This window comes from Chaetodon auriga, chromosome 15 (genome assembly GCF_051107435.1).
Source record: "Chaetodon auriga isolate fChaAug3 chromosome 15, fChaAug3.hap1, whole genome shotgun sequence".
Lineage (NCBI taxonomy): Eukaryota > Metazoa > Chordata > Actinopteri > Chaetodontiformes > Chaetodontidae > Chaetodon > Chaetodon auriga.
In genome coordinates, this window is record NC_135088.1 from 14572823 (window position 1) to 14592102 (window position 19280).

Consider the following 19280-nt stretch of genomic DNA (forward strand, 5'->3'; position numbering starts at 1 on the left):
ATAAAGAGATTGCACATCTGTAAAGCTAAAGTACAGATGTCACAGAAAGTTGTCACAAATATTCCAACGAGACTAAAACTAGATGTGCTGCTTCCTCGGGTTGAGAACAGTGACCTCAGTCTGACCCTGATGACCCATGTGAGAAAGCGTCTGTACATTTATGAGTACGTCTGACACCGACCACTTTTGGTACAGTCACAGGAGGTTGGGCATCAACCCTGGGCTGCACAAACAGGCGAAATGATAACATATTGTGTACTCGGCAGAGGTAATGCAGGTGTGCAGAGACGGACATTAGGCCTAATAAAGAGGTGTTGCTGATTTATCAGTGTCACACTCTGACATTTATACTTCTACACATCAGAAAAGGTGTGTAACTGCTCTATAATACATGCCAGTATTCCCATTTTTATTTTCAGAGTGACACACACAGCTGTGCAGCCATGATTTGCAGAGCGGGGTCTGTGCGGGGGCAGGAGAGCAGAGGAGGGGGTGCGAGGAGGAATAACCAACAAGGAAACCACTTTCAGCTTTGCTCCTGCACCGCCTGGCTGGCCCGCAGCCAGGTTCCTCCGGAGAGAGGGTTGGCTCACCCCTTCTCCTCTCCTCCCTCTCCTCCCTCTCCTCCCTTCTTTCTCTCCAGAACCCACATATGCACGCACTCCCTCCAGCTCTCCGACGCAACAGGCGAGACGAAGGAAGAGCGACTGAAACTTTTTCACACAACTGCAACGAGGGCGGCGAGGAACTTCTTAAGATGTTAAACGTGTGGGATTTGCAGACGGGTCACTCGGGTATGAGAGGGAAGTGATTTCTTTCCCCCCGTTAAGGAGAAAACAGGAGGGAGGACGCACTTTTTTCCCCCCCCGCCGTATGAGACGTCAAAAATCCGCCTCGGCTAACAAAGCAGGCGCGTTGGAGCTGGAGCTTAAAGTCTTGTGATTTAATGTCCCCGGATCTCTGTGGAGGGCAGTGAAGGATGCCAGGATGCCCTCTCTGATCTCCCATCTGCTTGTCATCTGGCTGAGCGTCCACAGGCTGGCGTGGTGCACGGAGCGCTCCTCCACACGGGAGCGCTTCAAGGTGGTCATCGCTCCTCTCATCTGCAAGCGGATCTGCCTGAAGGGACAGTGTCAGGATACCTGCGAGCAGGGCAACAACACCACGCTGATCGCGGAGAACGGGCAGACGGCCGACACGCTCATCGGACAGGGCTTCAGGGTCGGTGAGTGACGGTGCGAGGCTCAGACAATGCTGTTTATTTATGAGGGGATTTAATTAGGCCGCTGCGATTAACTAATAGCGCCACTCTGACCCCCGGCTTTATAGTTTTTCCTCTGCGGAGCCTCTGGAGAGGTGAGGGAGGCCTGTTTGGCATCTCATAAATAGACTTTTTATGGGGGCAAATATCACATGGTATGAATAAAGTTACATATCAAGATGAGCACACTTTAACATATCAGTATGACTGTAAATCTGGCTGTTAATCACACTGCATGGAAATATCCATCCAGCTGTATTTCAGACATTATTCTGCCCTTAAACTGTTTTGAATTGTTAATTTAGACCATAAAATGACTAAATACCACAACGAAACCAAATCCATAAAATGCTGAAAATGTTGTTGAATATTAAAACCAACTAATTAATTAAGTAGAATTAAGCAGCTCCATTACAAGGAAAAGCCCTGCATTCACATCCTTACTTCAGAAGAAATACTGCTGCATTAGCAGAAATAAGTGCCGACGTATCAAGAGGGAAAGTACTCATATCTGTGCAGAATGACCCCTTTCAGTGTCTTTCATTGTTATATTGTTGATAAAGTGAGGCTGGTTCACGTGGTCTTAATGTCTAAATCTGCTGCAAGGCAAGGTACTTAATGATCTTACCATGTGTTTCATACATTAAACCTTTACCTGCAAAGTAACTACAGCTGTCAGATCAGGTAAATGTAGTTAATTAAAAAGCTCTGCCATGTAGTGGAGTAAAGTCAAAAGTCTTTTAAAATTGAAGTAATTGAAAATTGGAGTATAATACTCTGTCTTAAAATGGTACTTCAGTGAAGTGCATGCCCAAATGTTCCTTATTTTCCTTCCCCACCTCTGTGTGAACTTGGCAAAAACATAAACTGTGTCCTCCTGTCGGTGGTTATGAGCCAAACAATAACCCGTGTGCACAAATTCAGGTTTAACTGATTAATTCAGGCCTTTATTGCCTGAATGGCTTAACTTCTTTATACCATAGATGAATTTGACACCAGCCACCATGAAATCAAGTCAAGATTTATGTCAAGTGGGTCTAACTCTGCTCCGCAAATAAATAGGTGGCTAAGATGAGGTGAGCTGGTTTTACCCTCCACTGCATCGCTGGAAAATGTTGCCATGTTACACTTTAATTACTGAGGCACGGCTCATTACATAACGTTTAAATGCACTTTTAAGATCTATACTCCCCCCACCCCGACTCCAGTGTCAGGCAAGAGTGGAGCCTTTTCTGCGCTGTATCAGATCAGCTGTGGTGAGACGTGGAGCCGTGCAGTCTACGTCAGCCTCCGGCCCAGAACTGGTTTTCACCGGCCCTCTTTTCTCTGACTCGCTCAGTGTCCAGAATCAGACACCAAACAAGAAAGTGACGTGCGGAATGACCGTCTGGCATGTTAATTTGTGATGGAGTTTAAAACTGGTAATGAAGCTTCAACCTCTTTGATGGTCCACGTCATTTCTTTCTTTGTATCAGCAGATGTTAATTATTAGTCTCTCTAAAATAACAAATGATAGATAACAGCACAATGTGATGCACCAGCTTCATATTTCTGTGGACATCACACTGGTGCCTGAACCATCTTCTTCACTAACTTTAAAAGCTCTGTTTTCCTCCCCAAATTCTTAATGGTGATTAAGCAGCCGTTCCAGATGCTTACAGACATGCTTGTTCGCTGAAGAAGAAGCTAAGATGCAGTACTACTGAGTGAAAAATGACACATCAGCGCTTCCTTATGTTCATCTGTGGCTATATAAAGCCTGTTTAAATCCTAAGCAACTTATTGGCTACAAGTTCCAAGGCTTGTGGAGTCGTCACACACAGTCTTGCAGCACAGAGAAGATGCATTTGGTCATACACATGTATCCTCTCCAGCTGCTTTCATCGCTTTGCCCTATGTGGAAGTAAGCGGGCTGGTTTTAATCAAGGTCAAGTGAATCCTACATGTAGCTCCGTGACAGTATTCCTCCTCCTTGACACCGTGTAGAGTCAGACAGTTGGCTCGGCCGCCGGTCTTCCCTCCTCTCCTCCGATTTCTTTGTGGTGCGTCACGTTTTGGAGCTTCTGTGTCAAATAATTCAAGAGAGACATTTTAAATTCCTGGAATACCACATGCTGCTTCTCATTTGGTCTGGATGGTGGAGCCGCTCTACATTCACCTGTCTCCTGGATTTCACGTTCAAAGCATCTGAAAAGACTCTTGCTGAGAGTTTTTTTTGCGGCAGGGGACAAGAGAGTTTGACTTGAGCTCGGAGAGGAGATGTGTGTTGTTCAGTGCGAGGGCTGGAATGTGATGTGGACAAGTGGAAATTTCTCTCTCCCGTGTTAAAAGGGCCGTGGCTATAGCAGCAACAATATGAAGACTTTTTCCATATTTGAGCTGTTGTGACGTCAGCACTGCGAGGCCCAAACTGAGCAAACCTTTCCTCAGAAGAAATGCCGTTTCTGTCCGTGTGTGGAAGTGCGAGGAATACCTTTCAGTACGTGTGCTTCAATGTGCAAGGATTTTCACAGTCAAGAGTTTGGCTGGAGTTTGGTGGACGAGCAGGCAGAGGGCCAAGAAACAGTCCAGTTTTAGTGGTGATCTAAATCTGGGATTTCTGCCAATGGACAGATGTCATTTTTATGGCCATAACTTTGAAAGTAATGGACAGAGAACGTTTTTTTTCTTACCTTCATTGGGCAGGATGACATGATAGAGTGACTAAAAACCTGGGAGTAAGAAACTCAAACTGGGGACATTGCTTTTATTTGGTAGACAACTGCTTTATTTTAGATCCTAAGGGAATGTTCGGCGGATGAGATGGATTTAACCTTGAATAGAAGTTGGATGAATGATATTTCGGGGTTAAACAGCTGTAGAACAAACTGGAGAACATATGTCAGTGTTGGCAGAGGAATTGTTTTTACATAGTTTGCTCCTTCTGACCACCTGTCCAAAAACCCAACACATTCCATTCGCAATGATAGAAACAGAGAAACGCTAGCAAATCCCAGATTTAAAAGGTGTTTCCAACAAATGTTCGCTGATATTTATAGCCATGCTAGTGGCGTGACTGTTGTGAATGGCAAATGTGAGTTGGTTGGTCAGTCGAACTCTTTGGTATCTTCACAGTTATTGGATGGATTGCCATGAAATTTGGTACAGACACTCCTGGTGCCCAGAGGATGAATTTTAATGAGTTTGGTGATCCCTTGATTTTTCATCTAGCACTACCAAGAGGTTTGACATTTGTGTAAAATGTGTCAATAACTATTGGATTGATTGCCATGGTAAAGATGGTAAAGACATATGTGTCATGCTCAAGATGAACTGTATGAAAATATCATTGATAACAGCAGTTTGTTGCCCAAAACAGTACATTTGCAAGCTGAAAAACCTAAACAATTAGCTGAAAAACATTAAAATCTCCATCAAGCTGAGGAAACATCACTATGAGCGACACCTTTCACGTTGCATTGAGTCATTTGATGCGGTTGTGAATCTAATCATGTTAAATAGAGCTTTAAACAACTCCTCTGTCAATGCCTCCTGACCTGTACAAGAGGATTTTAAGTTTGTTCATAAACACCAGTGATCTCTGCATTTAATCAGGTTATGAATGTAAAGTATAAAATCTTTTTTTCTGAGCAGTATATGTGATTATGCTGTCACAGATTGGTAAAGACAGCCGCCACCCAGATGTTGAGTCGAGCAGGCCGTCTCCATCTGGATTACCTTCTGTGCGTGAGGACAAATTACCTGAACGACAGGCAGCTCTTTTGCACTTCATGTCCTATTTGAGAGAGCTTACACACAGACAGTCAAAGATTATAGAATATCTGTTATGGTTAAGTAAGTAGCAGTTAGACTTAGTGACGGTCTATTTAATATACAGTGTACAGCACGCATCACAGCAGCCCATCTATGTAATCATTGTTTTACACATGTTCTTTGAGCTCTAGCATGCGCTGCAATTCATATACTGCATACTTATCAGATTGGGAAGCTTTATCATTAACAAAGGAACACTTACTGCATGTCTGCATCACAAGAAATTCACCGCAGTGAGACTGAACTATATATTGTGGTTTCCAGAGAATCCACATGTCATTAATGTTGATCTATCTTTCACTATCTTACACTTCCTTAAACTGATCAAAGCATGGGAACTCGAAAGCTTCCCTGGCACATTGGCAAGTAGAGAAAAGTTGACGTTTACAGCCTGATATGCCTTCGTCTTGGTTTCCACATTGTCGGGAGGCCCTGCAGGGGCATCATTATCATTTATGTCAGGAATAAAAGAATGATTGCATCTTGAGGCATGTGAGAATAGTTGCATATTTGATTAGTGAATCACAACACTGTAAAAACCTTGAATGAACCTTTGCATGCTCATCCCATTGCATGTCTCGTCTCCACATCCCTGAGGAACCTGAACCTGTTTACTGGCAGATGCAGACTTTCGTTGTAATTATCTCCATGTGTTGGGCTGAAAAAATATCCAACGGCCAGCTTTCTTTTTTCTTCTTATCCTCAGCACTTGAAAGCTCGGTGTAAATTGTAGGATAGGGAGAAGCAGCGAAGGTTACAGGGTGCTTTTTTTTTTGCTCCTTGGAGACTGGGTGTTTTTGTTTATGTGTGTGCATCTGTCTCACACTTCGTCCACTCATGAAAGGAAGAGTTATATTTTCAGTAGTCATCAAAGATATCCTTTCAAAATAAAGTGGCTGCATAAATATCAGTATCTGCGCGCGTGCCTTGTTTGTTCCGAGTAAAGGGTGTTTTTCTTCCAACAAGAAGGAGTTTTTCTTGCCGTTGCTAGCACCAAGGCATCCCATCTATCAGCCTTACTGACAGCAGCTGCCCAGTTGCCAGATGCCCCTTTAAGTCTTGTCTCTCTTCTGCATCTTAGCAGCATCTCCTCGTTAGCGGGGCTCCAGACGTCCAGGCTGCTCTAGATTCTCATCTTTGTCTGGAATAACTAAAAGCACAGGACCTCATGTTGCACAGGAAGTGGTATTGTCACATCCCAGTCGTCTCCCCTAAAATGGGCATCATGAGAAGTGGATATGGCTATTTCAGGATTTCCCATGTGGTTCTGTATTTAGAGTAAAGTGACAGTAGTAGCCCTGTGGTTTGTTTTGGTTTTCCCTTGGCATGGGTCAGAGGTCCATGGGAGCCTGAATATGAAGTCAGGGCAGTCAAATACAGCAGACAGAGCTGCTTCTGCTTTCTCTCTATTTAGGAGGTCAGTTTATTTTAACTTTCAAAGCCCTCTGCTCTTCCCCACACACTCTTCTGTCTGTCATGCCAAACTTTGGAGAAGGCGGTCTAACACGGGCAACCAAAAACCCGTAGCACTCCGGGTTTTTGCCACAGCTTGGACTGAACTCAGAGGCCAAGCTGGGCACGGCTCCCGCGCTCACACCCATCAAACACAAGCACACACATGCACGAGGGAGGCTCATGCACATTCATTTGGAGCTTATTGATGGTGAAAGCTTCTTACTTTTGGTGAAATGCACATTTGTCTTGTGTGTTCGCAAGCTGATCATTACCTCCTGTCAAGGCTGTGTTTTCATATTTATGGTTGCACATTCTGTCACCTCCGGATGTCTATTTATGCGTGGTGGGAAAATAATACATGGGGTTATTTGGAGTCTGCCGTTCTCATTAACCTTTTACCATCGTTTCAGAAGTGGACGCTATCACCATGTAGAACTTTCACACTTATAAAGCTATTAAAAGTTTCAGGAATATGAACATGCCATATGCTGTGTGTATTCATAGATTAGACTCCTGGAAAAAAGATAAGACTCTAAGACTAGTAAGACTCTTTGATTTGGGAAAATAAGTCCGGTTCGCAGCAGACAAGTAAAATGTTAAAGACACGATGTCGCCTCTCCCTCAAATCAGTCAAACAACCCAGCAACGTGATAAATATATGAAAAAGGGTTAAAACCACAGAAACCGCATTCTGTGTTTACATTTGTGAGGAATGCACCACAACACTCATTCAGAGAGAGAATCCACATGATCTGAGCAGGACTTTTGCATGAGATCAGACTCTCCCATGTCATCACTTTCAGCAAAGAAAAAAAAAAAAAAAAAACCCAAAAACATGCTGGGCAGGTTGAAAAAAAAAGCATCACAGTAAATTAAGTTTGGAAAACAAAGCAGCAATTAGGTGTTTTTTGGATCGTCACAAGGGAACAGTGTGTATGTTTGCGTGTGTGTGCCTGAGTGTGTTCGGTTCTCAAGAGCAGTACACTGAACCCAGCTCAAACAAACAGCCTTCTTTGCCATCTTTAACACTCTCCTCCCATTTGCTTAGAGAGGGGGAGAAACGCAGCAGTTATTTAAAGCCGTGCAGAGGAATGCGAGCGCGAAGGACTGCACCCACACCGTGCAGGACCCTGTAGCTGTAGCGATTAGCCAGGGTAAACAGAACAACACGGCCTCTGCCAGCGCTGCCTGCTGCCGTGGCCTGGGACTGTGCAGGCTCCAGACTTTACCTGCCACGCGCTCCAGCGTCCCGCAGGGCAGGTATCTGACATAATCTCAGCAGAGCGCTGTCAGCACTCTACCTGCCTGCCCGCCGGGCCCTATAGCTGAGGCTTTTAGACGGTCATTATGACATCATCCATATCTGCGCCAAAATCCTGTCTGACTCTCTGGCTCTCCTTCCCCAAGCATCTCTGCCAGAGGGGAGTGACAGGGTAACGCTGGATTCATGCCCACCCAAGAGCGATGGAAACCACACCACATATTTCCATGACATGCGAAAATCACATTGTGCAAGGCAGAGTTTGATTTAGATTTGTGTAATTGCAAACCTCCTTACGCAGATCCATCCTGATCCTCCTGATGATGGCTGCTTCACTTTTCTCAGTAGGAGTCTGCTCATCGTCATCATGCAGTTTCTGTAAGGTCAACAAACTGTTGTTTTAGGCTGACTGTGAGAGGTAATGAATACCTTTGGTGACAGTGGTGGACTCTGGCAAAGGGCGGCACTATTGTTTGGATAGCTGAGGCCGAGGCCGCTCAGAGTCTCTGGGTGTTGACGGAGCACAGAGAGTCGTGCAGGGGGAGGAGGGATGCGTACGCAGGTTTGTGTTTTCAAAAGGCAGTGATTATGTCATTTACTCCCAACGTCTGGCTCAGCTGCAAGAGTCTGACCCACTTCATACATCGCTCTTTCTCACTCCGTGTGGTATGTGGTCTCTCAGTGCCAGTTGATGGTAGGCGTATTTGGGGATGCGGTTTCCTGCTTTGGAGCTGATGGTAAAGGGAAGCACGTCATATGATGATAGCCATTCCACTATTCTCTTTTTAAACAGCGGCTCCAGCGGCAACTATGTTTACTGTTTATGGGGCCCAGTGTTGTTTAGTCATGGTTCCCCTTAGGTCATGAAAGATGAAATTCGGTAGCAGTAATATACTCAGGGGATACTCATAGAAATACTTGAAGCAGATTAAATTAAGCTTTTGACAATAACATTTATCCAAATGGCTGTGTAATGTGAAAGGTCACTGAGAATGAACACCTGACACAGCTGCTCTATGCAGCTTTTAGGGGCTTGTGGCTTGTTTTGCGTTTTCAAGCTGGAGCAGTATGTTTGAGCCACACTGTCCTCATACCACGCAGTATCGCAGCATAGGTAGCCAGTTCCAGCTCAGAGAAGTCGAGTTTATGTTATGTGCCCAGCAACAAAAGGCACAGGGCAGAAATCTGCAAATGGCTGGTGAAGAAAGTTGAGCTCACAACCAAGCTACTGAGTCTGTTGTGTGTGTGTGTGTGTGTGTGTGTGTAAGTAGGTCATTGTTTTGTAATAAATTAGCCATATTCACTGTCTTGCCAAGACTCAGATAAAAAGGTCGATACCACCCTCCTACTGGAGACTGTTAGCTTAGCACAGCATAAATACTGGAAACAGGTGGAAACAGCTAGCCTGGCTCAATCTGCCTTCCAGCACCTCTAAGAGGAAAAATGACCAGAAGCAGGGACTTCAGGAAGTCCCTGCTTCTGGTCAACCTTACGCTGGCAACAAGGTAAATGATATGATGACAGTGGGTAATTGTGTGCTGATGAGCCCAAAACATGCTGGAGGAGAGATCACATGTTTGGACATTTGGAAATATGTTTGGAAGTCTTATACCAAAATATTTCAATATTTAATTATTTTGTTGAAGCTGCAGAGATACCGAGGGCATTTTCAGGTTTCATAACATCCTTCGAGGGCCATACTAAATTATTGACCACACATATCACAGTAACCTCTGCGTTGACTGGAGCTGCTTCTCTTTGGTGAGGCATCTAATGTCAAATGGTAGCGATGACGATGATGACGTCTACGTTTAGCTCAGTCAGTCTTGAGCAGAGCTGAGTCTTTGCAAGAGTCGGTTTTGAAAAGAGCTGAAACGGAGATGCAAACTTCTGTGTCTGCTTTTCTTTTCTTGACAGTTTCTGTGATGCATGTCATCATGAAACGTGACCACTTTGTGCGTGTTGCATTCAGGGGCCATTCAGACAGCCATTTCTTATATCACAAAAGAAAGTATTAATATTTTTTGTGTGTGTTTTCAAAGTCTGCATCTGCATCATTATTATAGTTAGATTACAACAATAAGAAAACTCCACCAGTGGAAACATGACTCACTGTGTATTTCTGTATCTGTGTCAGCTGATGTTACCACAAAAATGGTCGCCGTTGTCCAAAAAGCCCCAAAATTCAGACTGAGTGAAAGTGACTCACTGAGCATCTATCACGGATTTTGGTGTCTGACTGTTGCAGACTGGATGAATTGCAGTTGTTTTTTTTTTTTCATTGTACCAGAATATAACTGTTCAAAGAAAAGGACAGATCAGACTGTTGTATCATCTGTGTGATGATGATGTCTGCTGTAGCTTGCAGTTCAGTGAACTGGGGCGCTTTTGAACTGTGGTTTGTAGGGCTGTAATTTGTTGTTTTTGTGCTGGGAGGGTGCGGCTGTGGCTGAGAGGACGCTGTGGAGGGAGGGGGCTGAAGATGCGTCATCTCCAGACAGACAGGAGTGAGTGGGTGGGTGGTCACAGGGCAGGCGGAGGGCAGTTTTTCCTTTCTTTCTTTCATTCTTTCTGTCTTTCTTTGTGTCATTCATTCTTTCAATTTGTCCTTTCACACATACATGCCTGTGCAAAGACATTTTTCTGCTCAGCCTGCAACAAAAAAGGACAGACAAGTATAATTTTCCCACTACCAGTTATTACCTATAATTTGGCAAAAATATGAAAACTGTGTGTCTGAGTCTGTCTTTATATGTTTTCATGGACATACATGGTGTCTGTTTTAAATATGTCCTGGTAGTTACACTAGACTTGCTTACTTAGCAGTTGAGGAATGTACAGTATGTTTTTCCTTAAAGGAAAAGAAAACATGTCTGGGAATCACAATAATCCTCCTGAAATGTCGCATTATTTTTGATTCTCTGGATTTTACGTCTCTCCCCTCTGCCCTTTTTTTTGCTTTTCCCCCTCACTTTCACCAGATATCTGATACATGTGACAAAGATATCCTCCCCCAACCAGACCATGCTGTGAGTGTGAATCATGACATTATGAAGCAGGAGCTCTCACTCGTATGTCACATGAAACACTCTGACGAGAAGAGCTGGAAGACAAAGACTTCTCCCCCCTTCCTTTTTGTCTCTTTACTCAGTTCAGTTCGCTCTCGCACTTGGAGTGAGTGCTGCTTGGGAAAATTATACACTGTCTTGGAACGTACCTGCAAGCTGACGTTCAATATTAAATTAGGTTTCAGAGCCGTGACAGCAGAGCATAAAGTCAACTCTGAATGTTCTCTGAGCTGACTGAGCCCATATATGGTAAAAAAAAAAAGGCTATTTAATGGCAGTAAAGTTATTCAAGATCATTCAAATCATTAATTACAGTTAATGAAGTTATTAAATCACTACTGTTCAGATTCAAGATCTTTGATTGGGATCCTGGATTGCTCTCAACTTCCTCCATTTTCTTTGACTGGGACACGTGGAGAATAAGTTTCATGATCACGCAACTGCTTCACATACAAAAGTGCCTCCTCTGCTCATACCTCACATTCATTCAGACCACCAAACAACTCTTAGGTGCATTTGATTTTTAATAACACACCACCTCTAGTCTGAGGAATGTGTTGGATCCATAAAGACAAAGGCGTGGTACAACACGGAGGGCGGCTGCCTCCGAGACGCTAAGCTAACTGACAGGGAGAGTCAGTGAGGGATTTCAGATCATAAATTCTGCTAATGAACTCCGAGGTGATGATTTAAAGGGAAAGTCCGCTGGAAAGAAAAATCCTTGTTATGATCTCAACTTTAAAGCTCGGTGCTCCTTTCCGTATGTAATGTGGCACAGTCACGTAACCACAGTGGCTTTCCAGGAGACGGTACACCCTCCACTTAATAGCTCTGACACACACACACACACACACACACACACACAGACACACACAGACACACATGGATGAAAACACACCCATTCACATATAAGATCTGCAGAAAACATTAGCCTGTGCATTGCCAGTGTGGCTCAAGCTTAAATGAAGGAGACAGATGTGAAGGAGTCACTGTGTGTGTGTGTATGTGTGTGTGTGTGTGTGTGTGTGTGTGTGTGTGTGTGTGTGTGTGTTATAACATACAAATGATTCGGTCCTCCTGGAGCTCTGAAGACAAACAGACTGCTGACTTAAACAGAATCCAATAATCAGGATAATATTGGTGTGAAGTGCAGTTGTGGTACCACCTGTTGTTGAGAGCTTTAGTGTGATGCTGTGTGGAGCTGTGATGAACCTCGAAACCCTCCTCTCCCCTCAATATGGACGTATTAATAACATGTGAATGCGAATAATGTTCAGGGAGTGCTGTCTTTCTATGTGCTTTATTATTGTGGCTCTGTGTACAGACTGAAAGGATGCTGAACATTAGGCAAGGAAATTCTTCAAAGTTCATCAAGTTAGATGAAGTAAGAATAATGTTTCAAAGGTGACAAAGTGTAGTTTAGTTAGAGCTGCCATGTCACTTTGCACTGCTTCAGAACTATATTCCCAACATTTGGGGGGAAGTGCTAATGATCCCGTAGACATCCAGTGTTTCACTGTTCAGCGTACCAATTATTTGGGGACTGAGACAAGAACAAAGCATCCCTCCAACATCAAAGTCCCCTAAAACTGAGCTGTCCTTCATATCATTTATGTATGCAGTGAAGTGCATACTTTTTTTTTTTTTTTTTTGTATTTCCTGTTTGAGTCGACACATGAATTGGATCAAATGGTGTGATTCATGAGTCATGGGAAAACTGACCAGTTGCATAAACAACAGCCATGAACCAGCATGTGAGGTTATTATGCACCAAACTGAAAGTCAAACAAACTGCGTGTGGCAGTACGCAGTGGAAGTGTAAGGATGCTGGGAGCTGAAAGCTGACAGATCCACATTAAATAACATTTCTTGCCAGTGTTATAAAATGTTCACTTTCTATGTGTTTGGTCTCATGTTACCTAACATAAAAATAATTTAAGCTCATTCCATGTGAGATATACAGACTTTGAGTGTGGGACAGAGACAGCAGGGGTATCATATTGGTACTCTGTCTTGGCAGATATCTTAAGCTGAGGCACTCGAATCGGTATCTGTCAAGACTGTACAAGGAGGTGTGCTGGCAGTTGCCGCTGTGTATTTGACTTTGCGCTGTGTGTTGCATGGCATCACACTGGGCTCATTTCACAAGTGATCTCATTCTCATGATCCCCACCCAAGAAATCTGATTCCTCCCCTCTCCTTTGTATTCATTAGTGTGGCATTGACCTAAACTGTGCTACACACATCAGACACCTTCCCAGCCAGACGGGGCCTCAGCACAGACTTTCCCAACAGTATGTCATCTCTGCAGTCTCTGTGGGTTGAGATTGTGTAATCACATTTGGAAAGAGGCTCTTTTCCTGACTTTCTGTGTCTGCAATCCTAATTTTCAACCCCCGCATCTCTCCCACTTTCCTCTCATTCTCAATCCAGTACAGGGACGAAATCTGAACTGTGGAAAGTGGAGCTTTTAGGTCAGACTAAGTCTGTCGGCTGCCGTCTGTGCTGCTCTCCCGCTTTTTCCTGCCATGCCTGAGCCTTCCAGCTCCATTCTGCATGTTGCTGCCTGCTCTCAGTCCTCGTGGTTAAAGACCACTGTCACATGGTGTAGGTAGAGGAGGGCTCCTTCTGAAGTATCCATCTTGCTTCAGATTTAGACATTTTACGCCACTAGTTGGGTGTTTCATTGAGGTTCCTTAATTTCTCTGTCTGACTTTCACTATGTGAGGATGTCCCTGCTGTGTTTAAAGTGATCTAGTCCCCTAATTACGCTTCAGCCCAGACTCCCTGGAAGTCCACATATAATCACATCCATGTGTGCACACTTGGCTCAGCAGCAGAGGGAGGCCTCCAGTCGTCTCCTCTCCTCTCCTCCAGCCCAGTTTTTACTTTCAGGATGGGTTTGTTTGGGTTCGAAAAGCTCAGACGTTACAGTTTTGGCATCTCAGAATGGCAACAAGTAGTAACCACTTGAAAAAGGTGAACTTCCATATTAATCCTCAACTAAATCTGCACAGAGCGTGCTTGTGTTCACTGACCGGGCCAGCCTGTGACCCACCAACAGGAAAAAGAACATTATTTCCTCTCCTAAACTTACACATGTATTTACTGTTAGTAATGGTAATTATTGTTGTAGTCATAGTTGTGGTTGATGTATTTGAAGTAGTAATAATGGAAGCAGTAGTGATATTTCACTGTAAGAACCAGCACATAAACATGAATTAATTGTGTTTTATGATACATGTTACTGGATTAGCTGATGTAAGAGAGATGAAGGACTTAAGAAAGGCTCTAGGGCTTAGTGTTGAACTGAAATGTGACCATAACACATTCATATCAAAAACCAGCTGTCAGTGCTTGTTTTTCTTTGTTTATTAGATACCGTAGGGCTGTGACTAATTATTATGTTCATTCTGAATAAACTTGCCTATTATTTTTATTATTTTTGGTCTGTAAAATTTCACTAGTCACTGTTGAAAAATGACAATAATAGTTTCTCAGAACCCAAAGTCGCATCGTCAAATATGAGGCTACAGCAGCTGGAAACAGGGAAACAGACAACTTGGCTCAGACAGAATCTGCCTAGCAGCACATCTAAAGCTCACTAATTAATCTGTTCTCTCTCACTCATGTGTATTTCTTGGAGTCTCTGCAGGTTTCCTGGCAAACGCTCGATGAATTATCAAAAATGTTGTTGATTAATTTTACTGGTTGAAAAAAAAAAAACGTGTTTATTTGTATGGCTGTTTGGTTGAAAATATTAATTTGGGATTACGGCAGTTCAGGAGTTTGGCTGCTCTGATTGAATGACAAAAGAGGTTTTTTGTAGAAAAATGTGTTTATACATATTTAAACATGCATTCAGAGTGAGAATCTGCACAGACATTCAAAGTGAGGTACGGCAACAAATGTTTGGCAGTGATACTAAAACTGAAAAACTGTGGCTGTCACCCAGCATGTGAAAGGAGTGCTGAGACGAGATGGTTTTCCTGACTGGACTGTCACTCTTACTTCATTATGGTCGTACTGCTTGTATTATTACCTGGTTTCAGTTTCTCTCAAATCTCTCCCAGGGCTCATAACTCGCTTGCAGTTTTCCCCACAGCCCTGCTCTCTCGCTTTCTCTTTCTTTCCTCTGATTGTTCTATTGTGGGAATTTCAAAAACAACTGGACTTAAAATAAACACAATGGCAGACCCAATAAAACCGCAGTGAGCACTCTATATGCCATAAACCTTTCTCCAGCCAGCAGTTTTCCCATACATGTCGAGATTTTTCCCATATGCCAGACTGAAGCTGTGGAACAGATCAATGGCTTTGCCGGCTCTCCTGCTCAGATGCTGTTGCTGACTGGCTTCATGGACCTGTTGTTCCGTTAAGTGTGTGATGCCATGTGATTTCTCCAGCGGTACATTTCACAGTGATTATTGTTTACATGGTCCTGCTCAGCCACAAACTTTTCTGTCTGCCTGTCATATTTATCTGATAGAAACCTCAGTCTGTCTCTGAGGTAAATGGTTTCAAAATGAGCAATTCCAGACTTATGAGTAAATATCTTGGTGGATCTGACGTTTCACTGAGTGATTTTTCCAGAGCAGCTCTCATTTGTTATTCATTAAACTTATTTGCTCTGTGTTGTTCAGTTTTTCCTCTTCCAATCATCTGCTCTGATTCATAGCTCTGAACTTTTGACCGGTGGGAGTCTGCCCGTCTCGGTAATGACAACTCTCCCCCCCCGTTTCTCTCTGCAGTTGTGTGTCCCCTGACGTGTATGAATGGAGGAGTGTGCAGCTCGAGGAAGCACTGCCTGTGCCCGCCTGGCTTCACCGGGCGGCTCTGCCAGTTTCCACTCCAGCAGACGCAGCAAGCTCAGGCAGCGCGAGGCAACAAGCAGCCTGTCTACCCCACGTCTTTGAAACCAGATGGCCTGAAACTAGGCGAGCAGTCAGGCATAGGGCGCACCCAGCTGACGCAAACACACTTCTCGCTACCCTTGACACAAGTAGGGCACCACTCGTCTGAAGGTATCTACCATTTACCACAGTGATTGCCAGGACTTTTGCATCTCCTGGTTGGTTTTTGAGTGACAAACATATGTGTTTGTGATACATTTCGTTCTTCCGCTGTCATTTCCTCTCTCTGTTTTCAGTGCAGATTAATTTACGTGTTCACCACCCGCCAGACACTCTGACCTCTGTGGTCATTCAGCCTCTCGACCAATCAGTTGTCAAGCCTCCTCACAAGACAGGACCACGCCCGATCCCCTCGAGGCACAAACCGAAGGGGCGCTGCTTCCAGGAGACCACCCCCAAACAAGCTGTGAGTTCAGACACCTGCTGCAGTGATGGACAATCCCCAAAGCTTCGTTTAGTCATTTTGCGCCCCTAACATTCCTCTGTCTCATCTTGCTTTAGTGCAACAGCACCCCGCTGCCTGTCCTGACCAATCAGGAGGACTGCTGCGGCAGCGTGGGGAATTCATGGGGACAAAACAAGTGTTATCAGTGCCCCAAACTACCAAGTGAGAACTCTTCTGCTGTAATTTTCCACCTCACTTAGCTCCAATTCATTTTTTCCTGCTTCCACTTTATGTTTACTCTTTAAGGTTCTTTTATTCAGACATGAAAGTGCAACGAATTGTTCTCTTAAAACAGTCCTTTGGTCTAGATTTTCATCTGATCTACATCTTGTGTTTTCCTGGCAATAAATTATTGTTTATTGAGCCAAAAATGTCAAACATCCCCAGCAATTTATACCTTCCACCTCACGAAATTATGGCCCTGGATTAAAACAATCACTTTGTACCTCTATAAAAATGTGTACATGAAAGTTAGTGGTAAGGTCGGGAGTGTGTGAACAGTTGAGAAGGAGAAAACGGAAGAAATTACGGGAATTACACACAGACAGTGAGGCAGAAAAAGAGAATGTGGAAAATAACCCTCTACTTAAGCATGTTCCTATGGGCCTGCCCAGTGCAGGACTGTCATCACATTGCTGAAGATTGAATTTCAAGAAAATCTTGGCTACTCACGTTTTTCCACTCTGCTATTATTCCGTCTCTCAGTTCTAACTCAGACAATGCAGCCTTTGACTAACCTGATACTGTACGTCTGGTTAGTCTTTAGATGACTGGATTCCTGCCAGCAGCTCTGTCTGTTTTGTTACATTTTCGTCCATTTATAAACTTCTCTTTTTTAATGAAAATGGCTAAAGTAGATCTTGCCTCTCCTTTCATTGAGCTTCCAAAATGTTCACTCTTCCTGCAGCTCTCTAATAAAACTGCCTTGCATGTTTTTACTCCCTCATGGAAAGTAGAACATTCTTCTGTGTTATGTGTTCATGGCTCATTTAGAGTAAGAATAAAAACAAGAAAAAGACATTAGTACGAGTTCAAACATTATGAGAGACCTTTTCAGTCTATTTTTTGACAAGCTACTTCATCAAAGGCGTCATAAGGAAACTGTCATTGGAAAAGTTCAAGAAAGCAAAGACAGAAGAAAATATTGGTTTGTCAAATAATAAAATCAGAACAAGTGTTAGTGTGTTAAAGGCCAAGTCTGACATTTTGGAAATACACTTATTTTTTTTCCAGTGGAGAGTTAAATGAGAAGATCAGGATCACTCAGATGTCTGTATGGCAAATATGAAGCCTTTTCACTTAAGTTTTTGTATGGATCAAGTTAACCAAGCTAAACCGTGTTAATTAGTGAGCTTTAGAAGTGCTGGCAGGCAGATTTTGACAGAGCCAGACCAGCTATTTTCCATGTCTCCAGTCTTTGTGCTAAGCTAAGCTAATCAGCTGCTGGCTATAGCCCTATATTTAACAGACAGATATGAGAGTGGTATCAATTTTCTCATCAAATATTCTGCCAGCAAGCAAATAAGCATATTTTTATATAACAGCATCATTCCCAAAAATATAGCACTTTTAATGTGACTGCATGTAATGAAGCTTAGTTTGTTGTTTTTCTATATTTTTAGACTCATATTCATATTCATGTTAAATAGTCAGTTTCAGATGCTGGTAGGTGTATTTTTTAATTTTTTAATACAGAGCCAGCCCAGCTGTTTTCCCCTGTTTCTAGTCTTTAAGCTTTTTTATCACCTCTTCCTCCAGCTCCCTACTTACAGTAGCGCACAGTCAAACTCATCATCAAACTCTCAGTAAGAAAGCAAATAAGTGTATTTCCCACAATGTCAGTCTGTTCATTTAGAACATGCTGGTTGTTCCGCAATAATTTAAGCCCTCACTTCAAATGAAATGCAAAAATCATCCCACCGCCTCCCCGGTCTCCCTCTGAGAATTTTCTGTCTTTTATGTGTCTTTGTAGTCGCCTCTCAATGAGTTGCACAAATGGAGATGCGCATGAACATTCACCCATGGACAGTCTTTCCTAGAGGGCTTTCAAAGTGTCACATTTGTTTGTACACATGAAAAGTGATCCACCTGCAGTCCTTCTCATTCCTCAAAACCACTATTTCAACAACATTTCTCCTCCCTCAGATGCATCAGTCAAGCAGACCATTGTGGAAGACTACGGCTCTACCTGTCCACAAGGCTATAAAAGATTCAACAGCACACACTGTCAAGGTAACGCGGGCAGAATGCAGCTTATGACGAGGACAAATCAGAGCAAAGAGCTCAGTTTGGATGTTGCTTCTGTCGTGTCCAGTTTTTATGTACTAAATCTATGTACAAGTCCTATGTGATGGCATCACAACCTTTTCATTTTTACACCCCACCTCCTGACCTTGAAGATATCAACGAGTGCTCCATGCAGGGTGTCTGCCAGAATGGAGACTGTCTGAACACGCTGGGCAGCTTCAAATGTTCTTGCAAGGCCGGTATGGTGTTGGACAGGAATCGATGTGTTGGTGAGTAAGAGGTTTCTGTCTTCTCTGCTTTTCACTGATTATCCACTTGAATGACATTAAACTTTCACTTCCAACTGGGATTCTCATTCCCAAATGAAACCCCATTGTGTCCACTCTCAGAGTCTCCGGCAGAGCAGGCTCAGTGCTTCCTGATGGCGTCCGAGGCCAGGGGCTGCGAGCACGCGCTGCCTCCCCACCTCACCCAGGAGACGTGCTGCTGCACGGTGGGCAAAGCCTGGGGACCCAACTGCGAGAGATGTCCTCAGGTGGGCACAGGTGAGTGGACACAGATGCAAGCTGAGAAAATGGGTATTATGGTGTCACGATGAAATCTGTCTCCTCGTCTACATGTAAACACGCTTTATGAACCCAATTACAACATCATTTCGCCATAGGTTTGTATCAAATGATCTTTCTTTACTGCATGTAGATTTTCTGTTCTTACTCCAAAATGTTAAATTCATGTTAATCTCATCCATGTGTGGCTTAATCTAAATGAAAGAGTTTATCATCATACACATTAGGGTTGATATAATGTATGGTGATGA

The 19280-nt window shown here is 43.5% G+C and overlaps 1 protein-coding gene across 4 annotated transcripts in view; it reads left to right on the forward strand.

Annotated features, from left to right (window-relative positions):
• The first annotated feature begins 656 nt into the window (after nt 1-656).
• Nucleotides 657-19280, forward strand: part of ltbp3 (latent transforming growth factor beta binding protein 3) — a 32719-nt gene continuing 14095 nt past the window's right edge. For all 4 annotated transcript variants that reach the window (XM_076751197.1, XM_076751199.1, XM_076751198.1 and 1 more), the window contains exons 1-7: nt 657-1225; nt 15610-15882; nt 16008-16177; nt 16273-16378; nt 18362-18448; nt 18616-18732; nt 18853-19008. In XM_076751197.1, coding sequence (XP_076607312.1) covers nt 988-1225; nt 15610-15882; nt 16008-16177; nt 16273-16378; nt 18362-18448; nt 18616-18732; nt 18853-19008 — 1147 coding nt within the window. In that variant the 5' untranslated portion in view covers nt 657-987. The remainder of the gene's footprint in view (nt 1226-15609; nt 15883-16007; nt 16178-16272; nt 16379-18361; nt 18449-18615; nt 18733-18852; nt 19009-19280) is intronic.